The sequence below is a fragment of the Frieseomelitta varia genome, unplaced genomic scaffold, assembly GCF_011392965.1.
Source record: "Frieseomelitta varia isolate USP_RPSP 00005682 unplaced genomic scaffold, Fvar_1.2 scaffold_277, whole genome shotgun sequence".
Lineage (NCBI taxonomy): Eukaryota > Metazoa > Arthropoda > Insecta > Hymenoptera > Apidae > Frieseomelitta > Frieseomelitta varia.
In genome coordinates, this window is record NW_025110009.1 from 90194 (window position 1) to 107527 (window position 17334).

Below are 17334 nucleotides of genomic sequence, written 5' to 3' on the forward strand. Positions count from 1 at the left end.
ACGAATGAAAACTACTTTGATCAAGAAAGTAACGCTTAATTCTGAAAGCGTAGTTTCTCCAGTTGTCTTGCTTTTATCGGATCTATTTAAATTTAACGCTAGAATTACCAAAGTGGTCAAAATGACTGATTCATAATTTTTTTTTAGATATATCACAGATGCAAAATAGTCTATTTTTAGAGGTTTAAATGATTTTTTATAAAATACACGAATAAAAGTTTGCGTATTCTATCGTATTTCTATCTTTTTCGCTTTAACAACGTTCTCTGACGAAAATTCTATGCTTTAGTCCTTGGCAGTTCTAGTGTTCATAAAAGAACTCATTTCGATATATTATATAAAAATCGTAAATTTTCAATTGTCAATTCCTCCTCTTGCCGCCTTGAAATTTCCACTCGCTCAGATATTTCTACAGGAAGCCGAGACACGAAACTTAATACCTGACGTCAGCCTAAAGGACGTTCCACGTGTGATCGTGAGAATCATCGTTCTCCAAGATACTTGGCAGAGGGATTCAACAACGTCGTTCGTCTTCGAATTTTACTCATTTCTCGCTCGTTCGAAACTGATAACGCCGAGAGCATCGTGGAAACTGATGTAACTTCTGTCGGGAGAATCGAAACGATATATGTACGTCCAAAGTATGGCAACGTCGATTATAATGAGTTTCACGGTTTCATTGGATTTGCTCGTATCAGTCGCGCCTTGCTATTATACATCTGCCGTTTAGTCAATTACATCATAAATCCCAATTGAATATTCGCCATCTCCTCGTCGAATGTGTCATAAATCATTTTTAATCTCAGCATTACGGATGGCTAAAGCTTCCTGGTATTCCCGGTGCTACAAGCGCGCCGTGTTAAGAAATTATTAATACCTTTCGATCCCGATGCTCGTCCTGTTCTCGCGATCGTGTGTAACGTTGTGAGAAAATATTTTTCCCCGCAACGTAAACTCTCTATAAACCAGAATTTCAGTTTACTCGAAGAGCGAAAACGTGATTAATTAATTGCAACTGCTTGTCCCAATTTAAAGTCCAAGGCATAATAATAATTATATTATTATATATATTATTTATTATATGATATTAATATTATTATATTATAATTTATTAATGTATTATTATATGATTATTATATATTTTAAATATCGAATTAATTTGAAATGTAATGACGAAGCAACAAACATACAAAATAAAATTTTCAGAAATGATATCACTTTCAAATTACACAACGATTATAGATGTAGGTACATGTTCCATTTTACTTTGTCCATTATATTGCTTTACCATTTCACTGATTATTAGAAAACACAATTTGACAACTGCATCACATTATTTTCTTTCTATTTTATTACATTATCATATCATATTAGGTTCAGATTTAAATTTGGAGCAAATAGCTAACAACTACTTAACAACCTTCCTCCCAGAGAAGAAATTCTGATTACCTTCCTAATCTTAGAGGAAAGAAACCTTCTTTCTAATTTCTTCGCGTATTCCTAAAGGGAGCGTGAAAACAGTACGTCGACGAGAGACAACGATACAGGATCACAAGAATTCGATCTTGCCTTTTTTTGTCGCCGCTTTTTGCCCCGGCCACAGATCTACGATCGAGGAGAAAAAAGAAAGCAAAAAAAAAAAAAGAAAGAAAGAAAGAAAGAAAAAAAAAGAAAAGAGTGGAGAAAAAAAAGCAAAGAGTCGAGGACCCGACGAGTTAAACTCGATCTCTTCGCGGGCCCTGTTCGACTTTGTATCGCGCTCGTCCCAAAAAGTGTCGGAGCCCCGGTGTACCGTTTCTCGGGCGATAATTCAGATTTAAACGGGAGAAAAAATATCGGAGAGAGGCGAAGAGCATCGGTGAATAGCGGTGACGGGGAGAAGCAGCGCGCGGGAAAATGCTTGCCTCCCCGCAGAGGGTATCGTAGAGCGGAGGGTTCAGGTCGTCGCAGGTGGATGCTTGCTTTTGGACCACCGTGTAGTAGCCAACACGCAGGCGGGGGTCTTATAATATCGCGTCATACGAAACGATGAAATAGTGGCCGTAGCGAAGGAATGTTCCCTACCACTTGAGTCGTCGAGTTGAGAGTTGACTGGCGTTGCGTGGCTCTCCCAGCTCTCCCGGCTCTCCCGGCTCGACTCCGCTCACCACGACTGCTTTTAACCGGTGTGTCTGTTCCTCGACACTCGCCTGCCTAGCCTTTTTTTCCTTCTCTCTTTCTCTCTCTATCTATCTCTCTATCTCTATCTCTCTCTCTCTCTTTCTTTCTTTCTTTCTTTCTTTCTTTCCTTCTTTCGTTCGCCCTTTCGTTTCCCTCTTTCTTTCACCGAGCTTCTTTCCTTCGCACTACGCCACGTATATTCGCCTACGTTTACGTCTATTTTTTACGCGCCAACGTTTCTCGGTATACGGCACGAGTCGCGCCGTACCTATTAAAAAATGCATCTCTGGAAATGCACGAATCGTTACAATGTTGCACCGCGGTAACACGGTAGTATGTACGAAGTAAACAGTAAATATCGCCGTAGAACGCGACTCGGCATCTTCGGGAGAACCGACACACGCTGTGCTCGAGGGGGAGGGGGGACGAAGCCAATAATCGAGGGAGCTCGACTCCGTAAAATATCGAGAAATATGATTTCCATTGAGAAATACTAAAATTAATCCCTGGTATCCCTCGATTCTCTCCTCGGTTATTATTTGCCAGTTCACAGAATACAGAAACGAGGATTCTATTCGCAACACCGCTTTTCACAAAAGCCTCGATAATTACACAACTTAGCTGCTGGTTCTTGCACCAGAGTCCTTCGATTGTTCCGTCATTTTCATAGATCATTGCCGTTAAACTGATATTTAACGAGAGAAACGGACATCGTGGAACCGTAAACTGCTTGTTTGAAACGTGCTTCTTCGTCCAGTCGAAAAATCTCTCCAACACGCGCGCGTGTGTGTACGTACATATCTCGCGAGATATAATTAAGCTAGATCGAAGCAGATGCATCTTCTTCGTCCGGTGCGCAACCACTTGAACGACGCGGCGGTTGCGGCTACGTATCGAGGACTGGCTGTACGTGAACTTGTAAATGTCGATGCGCGCGATATCGCGCGGAGATAAGGATCAGAAACGGAACGGAGCGTCTCGGTACGAACCGGAACAGCGAACGTAGGCACACGAGCGAGCCCACCGAAAGGAAGTTTGTCGGGGGAAGGAGCGCGAGATTTTCGAAGCGGAGAAGAACGAGCGAGCGAGCGAGCGAGCGAGGAACAGGCTGCGGAGAGAGATTCAAAAGGTGCTCAACAGCCCAAGCGTGGGCTACTCGTGATCATCATGACAAAAGCTCCGGGCAAACATCCATTCAATTTATTAGCTTATAGGCATGCCGTCGTGCCTACTATACACACCACCTACGACAGACACCACCACCAACCGCTTGTAATGCTCGTAACATTATGGCCAGTCCGCAAGCGGACGGTTCTCGCGCGACCCTCGTTTGCTTCTCGCCTCTCTCTCCTGGATCTCTCCCGCGATGTTACTCTCTTTCTCTCTCTCTCTCTCTCTCTCTCTTTCTCTTTCTCTTTCTCTCTTCTCGCCGTACAGTTACACTTTTTACGACGCAAACTTCCTACGGTCGCGATATTTCTGCCACAACGAAAGAAACGTACTCGACTTTGCCACCCTAACCGCGACCTCTTTCCAAATAATCGGCGGAATTCCAAGGAATTTGCCCTGTCGATCGTTTTGAAGTTGGCGCCGGATCGCGAATGTATCTGCCTCTGTGTACCATTGGCGTCTCGACCGGGCGAAGTATTGCGTGCACGCACACGTCTAGATGCGTCACGTACCACCCTTTGTAATTACACGATAGAGGGCCAATCACTTTCGTTTCTCGAGACGCGATTTTCAAGCGAGATTCGATTTCACTGAAATCGCTTCAAATCGCACACTCAGCTTCGACCTTCTTCCAAAAATGTCGAGTCAGCTGTTTTACTAAATTGCTTCAAATATGTATATATAGCTGTGATCGACGATGGAGACAGAATGATTGACGAGAGATATTTTGCTCCGGAAAATCCCCGAACGTTACAGATGGACGATTATTGACGTGCATCGGAAATTTTTGCCTCTTTCTGCGCGCGTTTAAAAATCCCGTATAAAAAAAAAAAAAAACAAACGAGTTGAATGGATCAAGAATCTGACAACTAATAATTGTGTTAACAAATCATACATTTGGTGTTCTTGCAAAAATATATTGAAGTACCTACAACGTGAATAAATGAACATATAACCCTTTAACCGTATCGTTTTTAGTTCAGGGAATCTCCGAATATAACAGCTGGATAAATTTGAATGTTAATCTGACAAAGCGTGTTTCTGTTTTAAATTGTGTGTGAAGACTTTCAAGTGTGACTACATATTCGTATTTAAGCGAGCTCTCGCGCGCGAATGCGTCTGACGCTCGCTGGAGAACGACGGTCAACGTTCAGTCGGACACCGCGAGATCGATCTGCGCGAACGACGACAACGACGGAATATTACGTTTCACAGGCTAGCAGCTTCGACGCCCACGATTAACGAGCACTGCCGATGATAACGTCACGCCTACGTTCCACAGTAACGTCACGTACTCGTTTTACGAGGCCATTTTCGGCTCGCGCGGCAACGTCCGAAATCTCGTCAACGGCGTCCCCGATGCCTCGATGCCAGAGCGAAACTGCCGCGATTCCCGCCGGTGAAAAATGACGCTGTAATCCGCGAGCATTGTCCACGTCGTTGGCATCGGTCGTTCGTTAAATCTTCCGTCTTATTCCCGCGGTGCTTATGCACGACCACGTCCGGGTCCACGCTCTCGAGGAAACGCGCGAATGTGTGAATTTAGCGATAAATAACGCAAACGCCCGTTTCGCTCGCGTGCGGTACGAGACTTTGGCCGAATCCTGTCGATCCAAACCCTCCCCCCCCCCCCCCCCCCACTGAGACTTCGGGCGCAACGTTCGTTCGAATGTCACAGTCGTAAAAAAAACGCGGTAGAGATCGATATTCGACCCACATTTGGTTGACGAGGGTCCGCGAAACACGCGGCTCGTCTCGCGAAATTTCTTTCTTTCTTACCTGGCCGTGCTTGTCCATGTCGTTGTTCGTCAGCTTGACCTTTTCGAACGAGACCACCTGCTTTCGTAGCTGATCGCCGGTAAACGGCGAGTCCGGGTGAACGTAGAGCCGCGCCGGCGCCGGTGGATCCGCTTTCCCCGCGACCAGCCAACAGCTCCGGTGGTACGCGTACCGGTATCGCTTGTTGTCCACTGGAACGATGTCCATCAACACCGCGTACCTGCCCTCCGATTTTAATCCGTTGAACGAGACGCGACACGTCGGGAACATTCGTCTGGAAAAGAACGAGAATATCATACATACATACATACATACATGCAGGATGCAACTCACGTGCAAATGAAACGTGATCCACTGACACATTCAAGACGATCGGTGATCGCAGATGCTTATGCAATTTCATATTTTTATGAAGATGATTGAAAAAAAAAGAAATGGAAGAATATTTTTACCTGCTGGTTATTATAAAAGATATTGTATTTCAATTTTGTTTGTCAGCATGTTACTATTATTACATTATGTTATATATTTATTACGTATGAAGACTATATGTACATTTTTCCAAGTTATTTGCGTGCTTGAAACAGATGTTCAAATGCATAAAAATCAGCAGTAACTAACAGTTTCCATGAATTTTTCCATGTTCTAGAATTTATAATAACGTACTGCTACTGAAAATGTAATGACACGTTATGAAACAACGTAAAAAGAGAAAAAATTTACTTCTCGTGGCTGAGTCCCGAATGTGTCAACGTTTAAATAACGAGATATTTTAATGATGATTTTTCCTCAGCCTTACGCCACACACTCAACCAACTATTAAACTTTTTTCTCTGTTTCTTTTATAGTTTACACTAACATGCTAGGACTATTAAACTGGTTTGGTTATCTGGGACTATTAAACTAGTAATTTGGTCTAGTAATTTAGCATTAAGTTAAGTAGTGTAGTACTTAATATAATTAATAATTAGAAATTAGTGTAATTTAATACGATTTAATGCTAATTAAGTAACGTTGAATTATTAATTTTAGTAAATTAGTAATAATTTAATACTTAGACGGGTAAATTAATGTTAATTATCTCTATCCCGCATGTTTAACTGTAAGCTCACTGTTGCCTGTAATTTTTTTGTTCTATATATTATGCACATTTATACCAAAAAGTCCTGTACAAGTCAAGTTAAATTAAAATTGTCCAATGTTCTGTTTCTTAATTTTCTAGCTATAAAAAAGCATTCCAAAGATATTTATATCTTTATTTTTCAAGATTTTATAGTTTAGATTTTATAATTTTAGAAAATTTAAAGAAATTGTAGAATTTACAATGCACGTACCTACATACATATTCATATAATAAGTATACTTAACATCTATGTATGTATATTTACACTTGTAAAATACAAACGTATGTATATTATTATTCATACTTATGAATATACACACGTAGATATATACCTATGTTTCACAAGTATACAAATATACAAGAGACATTGCACTGAAGTTATCGGTCCATCTCTCGTCCCTACGAACCGATTAATTAAAATTCGACGTTTAACCTCGGCGAAAATGGGAAACCACTGCTGAACGCGACGATCAAACCGATTGATCGGTAAAACGATTTGAAAAGAGGAGAAAGAAACGGAGAAAAGAAAAAAAAAAAAATGCGTGCAACGAGAAAACCACGGCGAAGCGTTTACGGGACGAGCGAATCGCGTTTCTGAAAAGCAGACACAGTCAGGCAGGCGAAAGAGCGACGCGTCCCCGGAGGTTCCTGGCACGACCGATTCGTTGGCGAGCGCGTGTGGTGAGTTCTCGAGTTTGAAAGCAACGCGGAGGCGCGTCTAACTAGTCGGTTTGATTGAAAGGAGCGCCCGCAGGCCTTTCAAGCTTCGTTACGAGCGAGTCACCCTTGAACCTCGTTATATGCAGTCAACTTTTCAACACCTCCAGCGTCGAGGCGCACGCGTCCGACAGATGCGCGTGTTCGTTGACGTCGCCACGATCGGCGCCCAAATACACCGACCGTTTTGAAACCCTTCCCTCCTCTTCCAAGAACACAACGAACGAACGAGCCTTCTCGAGCCTACTCGAGTTTCACACTGAGTTTCAGCGTCGTCGCGCGAAAGAAAGATGACTTCGCCGAGGCACGCCGATCGATTCGTCGATTGCCCGGGACCGTGCAACCCGCGGAACAGAGTGTGTCGACGAACCTGCGTTCAGAACGTCATGTCGATCTTGGATGAGCTACCGCCGTGTATTCGAGCGAGGATCTGCCAGGAAGACCTGCTCGCTGTGCTCATGAAGGACCAAGAGATCGAGCAGGAATCAGTTAATCCACTTCCGGTGGAACCGACGAGGGAGACTCGGCCGGAACCAACGCAGAGACCGAAGAAAGATTTGTCAACGTCGAGTCGTTACAAGCCGGACAATGGGAAACCAGAGCGAGACAAAGACGCGGATAATCCCTACCCAACTGAACAGATGATAGGGGAAGGAACGCAGACGATGGAAGAGAAACACGTGCAAACTACGGAACAGATTGTTCACGAGGTGACGTCGAGATACAGATCGGTGTCCGCGGGAACGAGAAGTCTTCGCCAACGGACCGAGGACGCGTCGATCCTGGCTCGCAGTATCGCCAACACTGGAATACGCGGAATACGTACGCTCGGATCGACGAGAATGCCGTCGTGTCCTTGCTCTCTGATCAACACGGCAGTCTACGTCGGTTTGCTCCTTCTGCTGGCGATATTCGCCAGGCACAGTCCGACTTATCAAATTTTTCTGTCCAGTCAGATCTGCGGAATCCTCGCTATACTCAGCTGGAAATTCTCCGGCAGAGTTCCGATATAATATTCACTGGATTTATTTTCACCGGTAACGATTTGCTTTTTATTCACCCACCCCCAACGCGTTCTTGTCTTTCTCGCTATTCTCTATTGTCGATATAAACACGAGGTCCGATAGATGAAAGACGAAACTGTGCCTGTGACACTTTCGAATTCAGGAAATTACAGTTTTGAAAATATATTTCCTAGCTACCCTCCGTTGGAAATAGTTCTATAAAACTACAACACTGTTTGAGAATCTCTTTCGATGAAAAATTGACTTCTTTTCAGCACTAACTCGGTCTTCGCGCAGATGCAGCGAAATATGACTAATGTTTAATTATTCCATGTTGATGTTGAAATTGTTGAAGCTACATTTGATAATTATTTTCATAAGTTATATGTCGATAATGTAGGTTGTTGTGACAATAATACACAAAAGTAACAAGGTGGTTTACTTTCTTGGCATGACAAAATATTTCGTCACACGCGATTGAAGAGTTAGTCGAAAAGCCAATTAGTGCGTCACTTCTCGTTAAAAACATCTTTTAATTATCGATATCTTCAACTGATGCAAGAGTTCATTGTAATATTATCACCAATACAGCCATCACAAAATTACAATTAAGCTGTTTCATTTATTCAATAAAAATATATTTATTACAACTAAACTGTTTCATTTATTCGATAAAAATATATTTATACGACACAAGTCATTCTCTAATAGAAAACAACTTGCACTGATTGGCTTCCAAGTCCTCCAAATAACGCGTTGCAAACGCAATAATTGTTCCGATGCAAAAGTTCATCCATCCAGTTTTCGCCTACATTCGAAGACGCGTTCAATTGAACTATGAGCGCGGGGATCAAGTTGAGTTTTGAAAACATGAATCAAGATATCATCTAAATACACATAACTGTTTCCTTTCATTTCTGAGGTTCTTGAGCCACGAAGTGCCTCAAGCCTTTGCGACGAGCTGAACGTTGCAGCAAACGAGACAAATCGTCCGAAAGTCGACGGGTGAACTTTAACGACGATCACGTTGAAAGCCACGAGAACGCGACACAAATCGTGCGCGTTCATTGAAAGGCGGTGCCGATCGGTTCGAGCCCTCGGTGACCGCAAACGCCGCAATCGCCTGAAAATCACCAACCGCAAAAGATCGCTTCACGGATGAACAAGCCTTCTCGATGCCTCTACCACTGTCTGTCACACTCTCTTTGAAACGATCGCGATAACGATGATGGAACGTCGCGCGAAATTCTATTCTTTCATCCGTGGCCCGAAAGTAGATCTCGTTAGGTGTCTTTTGAATGGGTTACCTCGCGCTTCACTCGAAAATATGCACGACGTGACGACGCGACTCGCGCCATTGAAGAATCGACGATCTCAAGATCTGCGTTTACGGCAGGTTTCTGAGTTGATCGTCTTCGAGTCGTTTAATTAAAAGGCTCACGCTGTCAAACTCTCTTCGTTTGATATCTTATCGACATCTCTGATTAATTTTCGATATAGTTGCTCGACAAAGAACTCGCCAATGTTTGCGCAATCGTTTCATAAAATTCAATAAAATCAATTTATCGATTTCGCATCCGCGTGGAACTTGCAAAAATTCTAATCTGATCGGATTATTAACTCTCTAACCTACCAACGACAGTTTTTCTATTCTCCTTTCGAACAATTGTTTCTTTCAATCCCTTCTTAATAAGTCAATCGCAATTGTTAACGACAAATGTAAACTCTCTTTATACGCTTGCCATGGTTAAACGACAAACTATCGAATGATTATATAAACGCACTTAGAAATGTATAAATGTAAAAATAATTTAAAAATATATATATATATATTTTTGAGGGTGATATGAGAGTCAGTCGTCCGACCAAAACTTGTCTAATGTGAACGCATTACCAGAAAAACGAACGACCGTGCGATTACCGTTTCGCCACCCTCGGTCGTTTCAGAATCGCCCCTCTCTCGAAACGAATTTCCAGCGTACAACGATTCTGTTGTAATATATCATCGAGAAAATTAACCGCCCCGAAGGGTAGTTCCTCCTGCGTTCAACGATGGAACAGGAATATATCGAAACGCCTATTAAGTATCGATAGTAAGTCAATCTAGCTTTCCCCCCCGATCCTTCGCCCTCGTCCCCATTTTCTCGTCGCGCTCCTACACCCCCGTATACATCTCGCGCGTGAACACGATCGGCCTTATCTTTATAGAGAATCACGACGTGCGAGTCGTTGATTTGTTACCTACTGAATCGCTGGAAATGCAACAACGATTTTTTTATTCAATTTAGATAATAACGCGCGCGTTCTTCGTCGGGCGTACAGTCTAATTCTTCGTATCCTGAGTTGAGAGCGTTGCTTTATACAAACGCGACAATTTTTCGTACTGGTCGCAATGATATAGATTACATCGAGATATAGAAGAGCGTTATTAGCGTAATTAAATTTTTGTTACGCATTTATAACCTGATGGTTTTAATGAACATTTGTGAATGACACAAATATCTTCACGTTTAAAAATCACGTTGTCAGAATGGAGTGTCGGGTAATAACTAAGAAACGTTGTATTCTTTGTTGAGACATTCGAAAAAATAGGGCTTCACCTAAGCGAGGCTCCTCTGCACATCAAATCACTGGAATCTTCTTTCTCTTTCCTCCAATGACGAGAAAATTATGGTACAAAAATTTAATAAAAACGTCGGGTTAGATTAAACGAAAATTATAGAACGGAACAATAAAACTAAACGATTCGTACGATCGAACAGAAAAAGATCGTTTGCCCCCTCTCTCTCTCTCTCTCTCTCTCTTCCCTAAAATGGCTGTCTCTCGTTGTACCGCGTATTTCCCTGTCAAATTAGGCAGAAACAAACAAGCCCTCCATGGGCCGTGGCTAACGAGGCCATAATCGCAGGAACACCTCGACCCCAAAGCACCCCAACAGCCTCGAAATATACGCATACGCGCGTATATACACATACGTACAAACGCATACGTACATCTGGCTTGTTGGTCTATAGCGGGAGCAACGTATATACATTTCAGGGGTGGAGAGAGAGAAGAGAGAGAGAGAGAGAGAGAGAGAGAGAGAGAGAGAGAGAGAGAGAGAGAGAGAATATATAGTATACAGGGTGTTTCGTAACTTGTGGGACCCGCTTCGGGAGCTGATTGTATGCCTAAAAATAATGAAAAAAAAAAAGTCATATAAATATATGTCCTATCTGTCTTCGTTTATGAGATATAATGAATTTTATAAACAGAGTAAACTCTAGTAAGCTAGTTTCACCAGGGATGGTACATTCAATTTTCATAATAATCATAATTGGGCCCACATGTTATTGTGCATTCGACACCAGTTTAGTTTGAACAATTTTCATAATAATCACAATTGGACCCACAGGTTATTGTGCATTCAACACCAGTTTAGTTTAAACGTACGGGCAGGAATAATTGATAAATTTTTAATTGGACCTTTTTTTCTTGATGGGAAACTAAGAGGCACAAAGTACGTTGATTATTTGAGCACGCGTTTACACGAAATATTAGAGGAAGTTCCAAGTCGATATTAGATTATTCGTATGCAGTTTATGCATGATGAAGCTTCGCCGCATTTTAGCCGAGTGGCTAGGCAATTTTTAAATCAACACTTTGCAAATAAATGGATCGGTCGTGGAGGTCCTATTGCATGGCCTGCTCGTTCCCCGGATTTGAATCCATTAGATTTTCACTTGTGGGGACATTTAAAATCTATCGTATACGCAACATCGATTGAACATGCTGAAATACTACGAAATAGAATAGAGCAAGGCTTCCGACAAATTNGAGAGAGAGAGAGAGAGAGAGAGAGAGAGAGAGAGTGGTCGGAGAAGCCATCAGCCCCGAGGACAGAACCACCAGCGGAAGGGCTGCTACAAATGGATTACGGAAGCACTGGATATTATAGCGATCCGAAAGGCCATCCGAGTTACTTAAATGTTTGCCAAGCTAACGACTTTGCAACACCGCCAGGTGTTGTCTCTGTTATAATTATGTCCGTGGACTCTTTCCGTGTCGCACCTAGCTACTCGAGGCGGTCCGTTCGATAATTAGCACGTTTTTAATCTTTATCACGTATAGGCGTGTATATATATATATATTATGTTCGAGTGAGTTACGTGAGAAACGGAATCCCCGTTCGTTTTTTTATGTTGATGTATGCGCATATTTGAACGAGTTTTCAGTTGCAATTGAAAGAACTCTCCGTGGTTCTCGGGTCGTTCAAGAACTGTACCCGTCGAGACTTCATTAACTATTAACTACGTGTTGATTAATATAATAATACCTACTAATATATATTATTAGTTACGGCGAAGTATGTTGTTAGTTTTATTAATTGATAATCTCCTAGTAAACGGGATTCCGGTTTGCAGGGGTTAATTGTTTAGTCCAATTAAAAATCTGACAATCAACAATCGTTATAAATTATCGTTATTAATAATATATATAAATAATATAATAATATAATCGTCGTTATTAATAATTATTATAATATATTAATATATTATTAATATATATATAAAATTATTAATATATTAATATTATATATATTATATATATTATAATTATTAATATATTATTAATACATATAAAATTTTCAAGTTTTACGATGTTATAGAAGATTAAAACGTACATTTATCAACCATCATCATCATTTAACTCTGGAAATCCCTGAATATTAATTCAACAAATTTTATTGACATATACAGTATTCAAAGATCGTGAAGACTGTTTCCAACATCCTGTTGATGTATCCTGTACAATTATGTTCGCATCGAGCGCATGTTCAGACGTGAAATTGGACGTTTCTTCTCGGTTCTTTCTCTTTGTGCCGACGTATCTACTCGAGTTTTGGTTGCAACCGTGAGAACAACAGAGTAACAGAGACAAATAGACATTTTGCGGTTCCTTGTCGTTCCCACTCGCTCTTCCTGCTTCTCCATCTCTCTCTCTCTCTCTCTCTCTCTCTCTCTCTCTCTCTCTCTCTCTCTCTNCTCTCTCTCTCTCTCTCTCTCTCTCTCTTCAACTCGCACACCAACTCGGCCCTCGCGATCCTCGGCCTCTTTCTCTCGTCTTCTCTGTATCGCCTTTTCATTCCTTCGGTTGTTCCGTGCGCCGTGTTTCGCGATCCGTGCACGTTCTCGCGTAACATGCACGTTCACCCTACCGGGGCCGGGGCACGTGTGAGTGTATATAATGTAGGTTGCTGGCACCTTGATGAAGGGTTCGCGTGACGAGTACCCTCTATCCGCCGGTATCCTGTCTCGCTCTCCGTTGACCTGCTCGTCCACACCTCCTATTCTACTCGCTGCTTCGCAGTCCACGCTTACCTACTTAAACTTTGAAAAATATACACTCGTCGCGAGGCTGCCAACAGAGCCGCGCGTTCTTCGATTTTCGCTACCTTCCCGCTGTGAAACTTCACGAACAACACCAGCGCAACGGTAGTGGCGAACCAACGTGAAATTCTCGTTCGAGAACTCGTTTCCTTAACCCGTACGCGAGACCTGCCTCCCACCGCCCACCTCGATCGTTTCACTTTCCACGATTGACATCGAGAAGAGGGCCACGGCCTGTTGTCGATCTCTGACGAAATAAAACGAAAGGAGAACGAAAATAAGGACCTGCCGTTGGGTCAGGTGAAGCAAGGATCAGCGAAAACTCGTTGATTATAGGTTACGAGAGAAAAAGATCGGCCGATCTACAAGGAGCGAGAGAGATCTCCGCGTTCACTCGGGCTCGAGCCAGGCAACCGCGATACCTCGGGCTTTCTTTCCTTTTCCTCGCAGCACGCGTGAAATTGGCTTTGTTCGCGATATTGAAATCGAATATAGGCCTGTGTGGAAGAGACGACGACAACGCGGAGGGAAAAGAATTAAGAGGGAAAGGCGAGAAGGGAAAGAGAGAAGTAGAAGAAAGAAAGAGAACGCTTGGCGGGTGCCAACGTGGGAAAAAAGAGACCCCGTGAGGTCTCTAGTCCTCGAGGAAGAATCAGAGGAGTATATGGTGCTGGGCGCCCCGTAGGGCCAGACAATTCCACCTGATTGGTCCGAATTCGTATTGTCACTCGAGAGACTGACGTTTTCGTTCAGCTGGGATTTCGTGCCAAGTTTCTCGTGCTAACGACGCTATTCGTGCATCGCCGCGTTCTTGATATATCGATCGTGCCTAGAAAGAAAGTCGAGCCAACGACACGCCCTGGAAATTACTTCGAAATACTTTAGATTACCGATATTGTTTCGACGAAGCCGGCCGTCTTGTGTGATTCTGCTCGCTGAGATGTTTCGAGAACGGGTGCACGTGCTCGGATGGATTTGTGTTTTTTTCTTTTTTTTTTTTTTTTAATTTCTGGCCAGTGCACGCGTCTCTCTAACTTTCACTATCGATTTTCGCTATTGTGTCGAAGTGACTCTCGGAAATTATACCTACGTGTAATTTATACTCTAACGTGTATTATTTAATATATTTAATATATGTGTAATTTATAATTTATGTTTCGTTCATATTTATACGTATATATTAATTATAATATAACCTTTTCGTATGTACACGGAAATTATACACGGCTACCTAACCTCCCGAGTGTTTCAACTTGATACTCGCGAATTTACGCGATTGCAAAACTAGCATAAAGCAAGACATACGCGCGAAACTCAATATGATAAATAACGAATTTCGTTTAAGTCTCTTGATCTTTCTACGAGATACGTCAACTTTGCTGCAAAATTACCACTGATAAGCATGCAAAAGTATACAAGTACAATTTATATTGGTTTCGTAGGAAAGCAATATCTTGTAATGTTCGAACGTAAGTGTTAGTGTTGGATTTTGGATGTGAATGTTAATATGTTTTGTCCTAGAATGTGCATTAATTTTATTTTCAAATTACGACCAATTTTATATTGTTTAATAAAACTTGACCGATACTCTTTTAATCCACCCATCAAAGAATTACGCACGACTGCCACCGAAGTCTCGCCTCTGGAGCCATTTGTCACGTTTGACTTTTTTTCGTGTTTGAGGGAAACTCATACACGAATCGTCTGTTCGCGTGTTCCCAACTACGACAGCATTTTGCCGCACTTCGTTCCACATCGACGGAACCCTCGCATCGCGCGATACCCGTTAATTACCCACGTTTCGTAATTAGTTGAGAGGCTAATTTGAAATGTCGACTGTCGCGAGCGATTAACATTTAAAATTACGAAACAGCCAAATATTCTTTCGCTAACAATAAACAAAGTAAATCACTGTTCAATTGCGTGTCGCAATTTCATATCGCGATCCCGCACTTCCCTGACGTTGTAATTAGGTGTGTTTGTTCTGGACTTTACGCTGAATGCATAATTGCGACGTGATAATTAACAGGCAACGTACTATGAAAACGAGTAACGTTCGCGTATATTTTCTCATCGAAAGTGTCAAGAAACACGCGCTATTCTTCGCTCCTGTATCACCGCGCAAACAAAACGACGTAGCGTTTCGTAGAAAAATGTATGAAACGTAGGCAGAAGGAACGAACGGGAGTTAAACAGTATCTAACACGGGCGATTTGCTCGCGGTTTCCCGATAGGCAGGGTGATATCATTTTAAAGCTATCAGAGGAAGGTGTACAAGGGACAGCGCGTTAGACCGGGGGCCTCCCCTTGCGCGCAAACATCTCGTAATTTCAACGTGGTCACGCATCCTTAGAGCGCGCAGCTGCGGCCTCCGCTTTATTAGCATACCTATAAAAATGAAGGTAGACGCGCGTATACGCGCGCATAGGGACAAGGAGAGAGAGAGAGAGAGAGAGAGAGAGAAAGAGGCACAAATTGCCACCGATAAATTACACCGAAAAACTCCCTTAAATATCTCGTAAAACGTCGGTCAATGAAATCCATTAGTTCGAGTACCCACGTCGGATGTTTTGTTTGCGCTGTCGCAATTTGCCCGGTATCCGTCGGGGAAGGGTGCTTACGAAGCTCGAGAGGACTGGCTTTTGTTCGAAACGCGCTACCAGCCGCGTTCACGCCGCGATAATTAACGATCGTACACCGGGGCCGTAACGGCGCGCCGTGACGCTGCCTAATTACAGCCGAAAAAAAGGAAAAAAAGAAATTTTATTTTCCCGTTATTAGCCGAACGCGCGTGTTTCATTCGGAAGTGGTCTCGTCGTTTGTTCGCACGTAGTAAATCGAAGTCGTAAACCGTGCGATTTCCTATGAATGTCGAAGACACGCACGTCTGGTGTATTTAAAACGAAGAAACGTGTTACTGTCTCTTTTTTTCTTTTTCTCGTTCTCCGTCTAAAGGTTCTCCATCTAAGCGCGCTAAAAATCATTTCAAAACAACCTTTTCGGAGATTTCTTGATTCAAAAGATTCTTGACCTGTTAATTGAAGAAAGAGGTAGCTTTACTTCTTCCTTATAAAAACGTCAAATATGTCGCGAACAATTAGAAATGCAAAATTTGAGCGTTAGAATTTAAATACCCCCTTAGTGCTTTGCCAATAAAAATTAAATCGAATTCGCTTAATCAAATAAAAGTAGTATATAATGAAATAAGAACACGCTTCGTCCAACCGAGGAATCTCTTTATAAGAAATTCCACCAATTCGATAGATTCGCTCCAATTTCGAGGAGACCTCTCGGTTTGCCGAATGTTATCTAGCGCCTCTCTCTCTCTCTCTCTCTCTCTCTCTCTCTCTCTCTCTCTTTCTCAAAAAAAGGTCGACAAAGCCCCTCGAAATGGAAGTTAATTTCCAAGCGAGACGAATATCTCTCAATTCCCGATTCGGGCATCCTCTAACAGTTGCACCTGCACGCGTCACGCGACCTTACTGCTCTCGTTGTCAGTCGCGCGAGACGTTAACCGATCGATACGTTTCGCTTACCTGCCAGTTTTCGTGATGATCATCTCCGTGCCGAGGTCGTTGAATTTGTCCCACAGCTCCTTCGTCTCGAGATGACACTCGACGTCTCGGAGCTCGTCGGAATTGCAACTGGTTCGCAGCCGGTGTTTCCGCTCGTGTTCGTTGTAAACGTCTTGGCATTTCCTCGCGGAGGACGTCGTGCTCAGATCGTCCGGGACACCGTGAACCGGCCCGTCGTCGACGCTGCTGCACTCCTCCACGTCCACATCGACCTCCTCGTCCTCCTCCTGAGTCGATTTCTCCGTTCCCTCGCTCTCGCCCTCGCAGTTGTCCACCTCGTCGTCGGCGAGCAACGCCTCGTCCGTGACAACGGTCGCGGTCGCAACTATGTTCACCGGTGACGTCCTCGTTCCTGAAACATTCGCAATTTACCATTAGTTTAAATCGCGACATTTACTGCAGTAGGCTTAACCTCTTGTCTCGCGATTTTCTTTCCA

The 17334-nt window shown here is 42.9% G+C and overlaps 2 protein-coding genes across 3 annotated transcripts in view; one reads left to right on the forward strand and one right to left on the reverse strand.

The window, feature by feature from the left end:
* LOC122529072 (T-box transcription factor TBX20-like) overlaps positions 1 to 17334 on the reverse strand; it is a 66162-nt gene that overhangs the window by 23279 nt on the left and 25549 nt on the right. For both annotated transcript variants that reach the window (XM_043654855.1, XM_043654854.1), the window contains exons 2-3: positions 16859 to 17249; positions 5110 to 5383 (exon numbers count right to left, since the gene is read on the reverse strand). In XM_043654855.1, coding sequence (XP_043510790.1) covers positions 5110 to 5383; positions 16859 to 17249 — 665 coding nt within the window. The remainder of the gene's footprint in view (positions 1 to 5109; positions 5384 to 16858; positions 17250 to 17334) is intronic.
* LOC122529074 lies at positions 7240 to 7962 on the forward strand. The gene has a single exon (XM_043654856.1). The coding sequence runs from the start codon at positions 7240 to 7242 to the stop codon at positions 7960 to 7962; it is 723 nt and encodes a 240-aa protein (XP_043510791.1).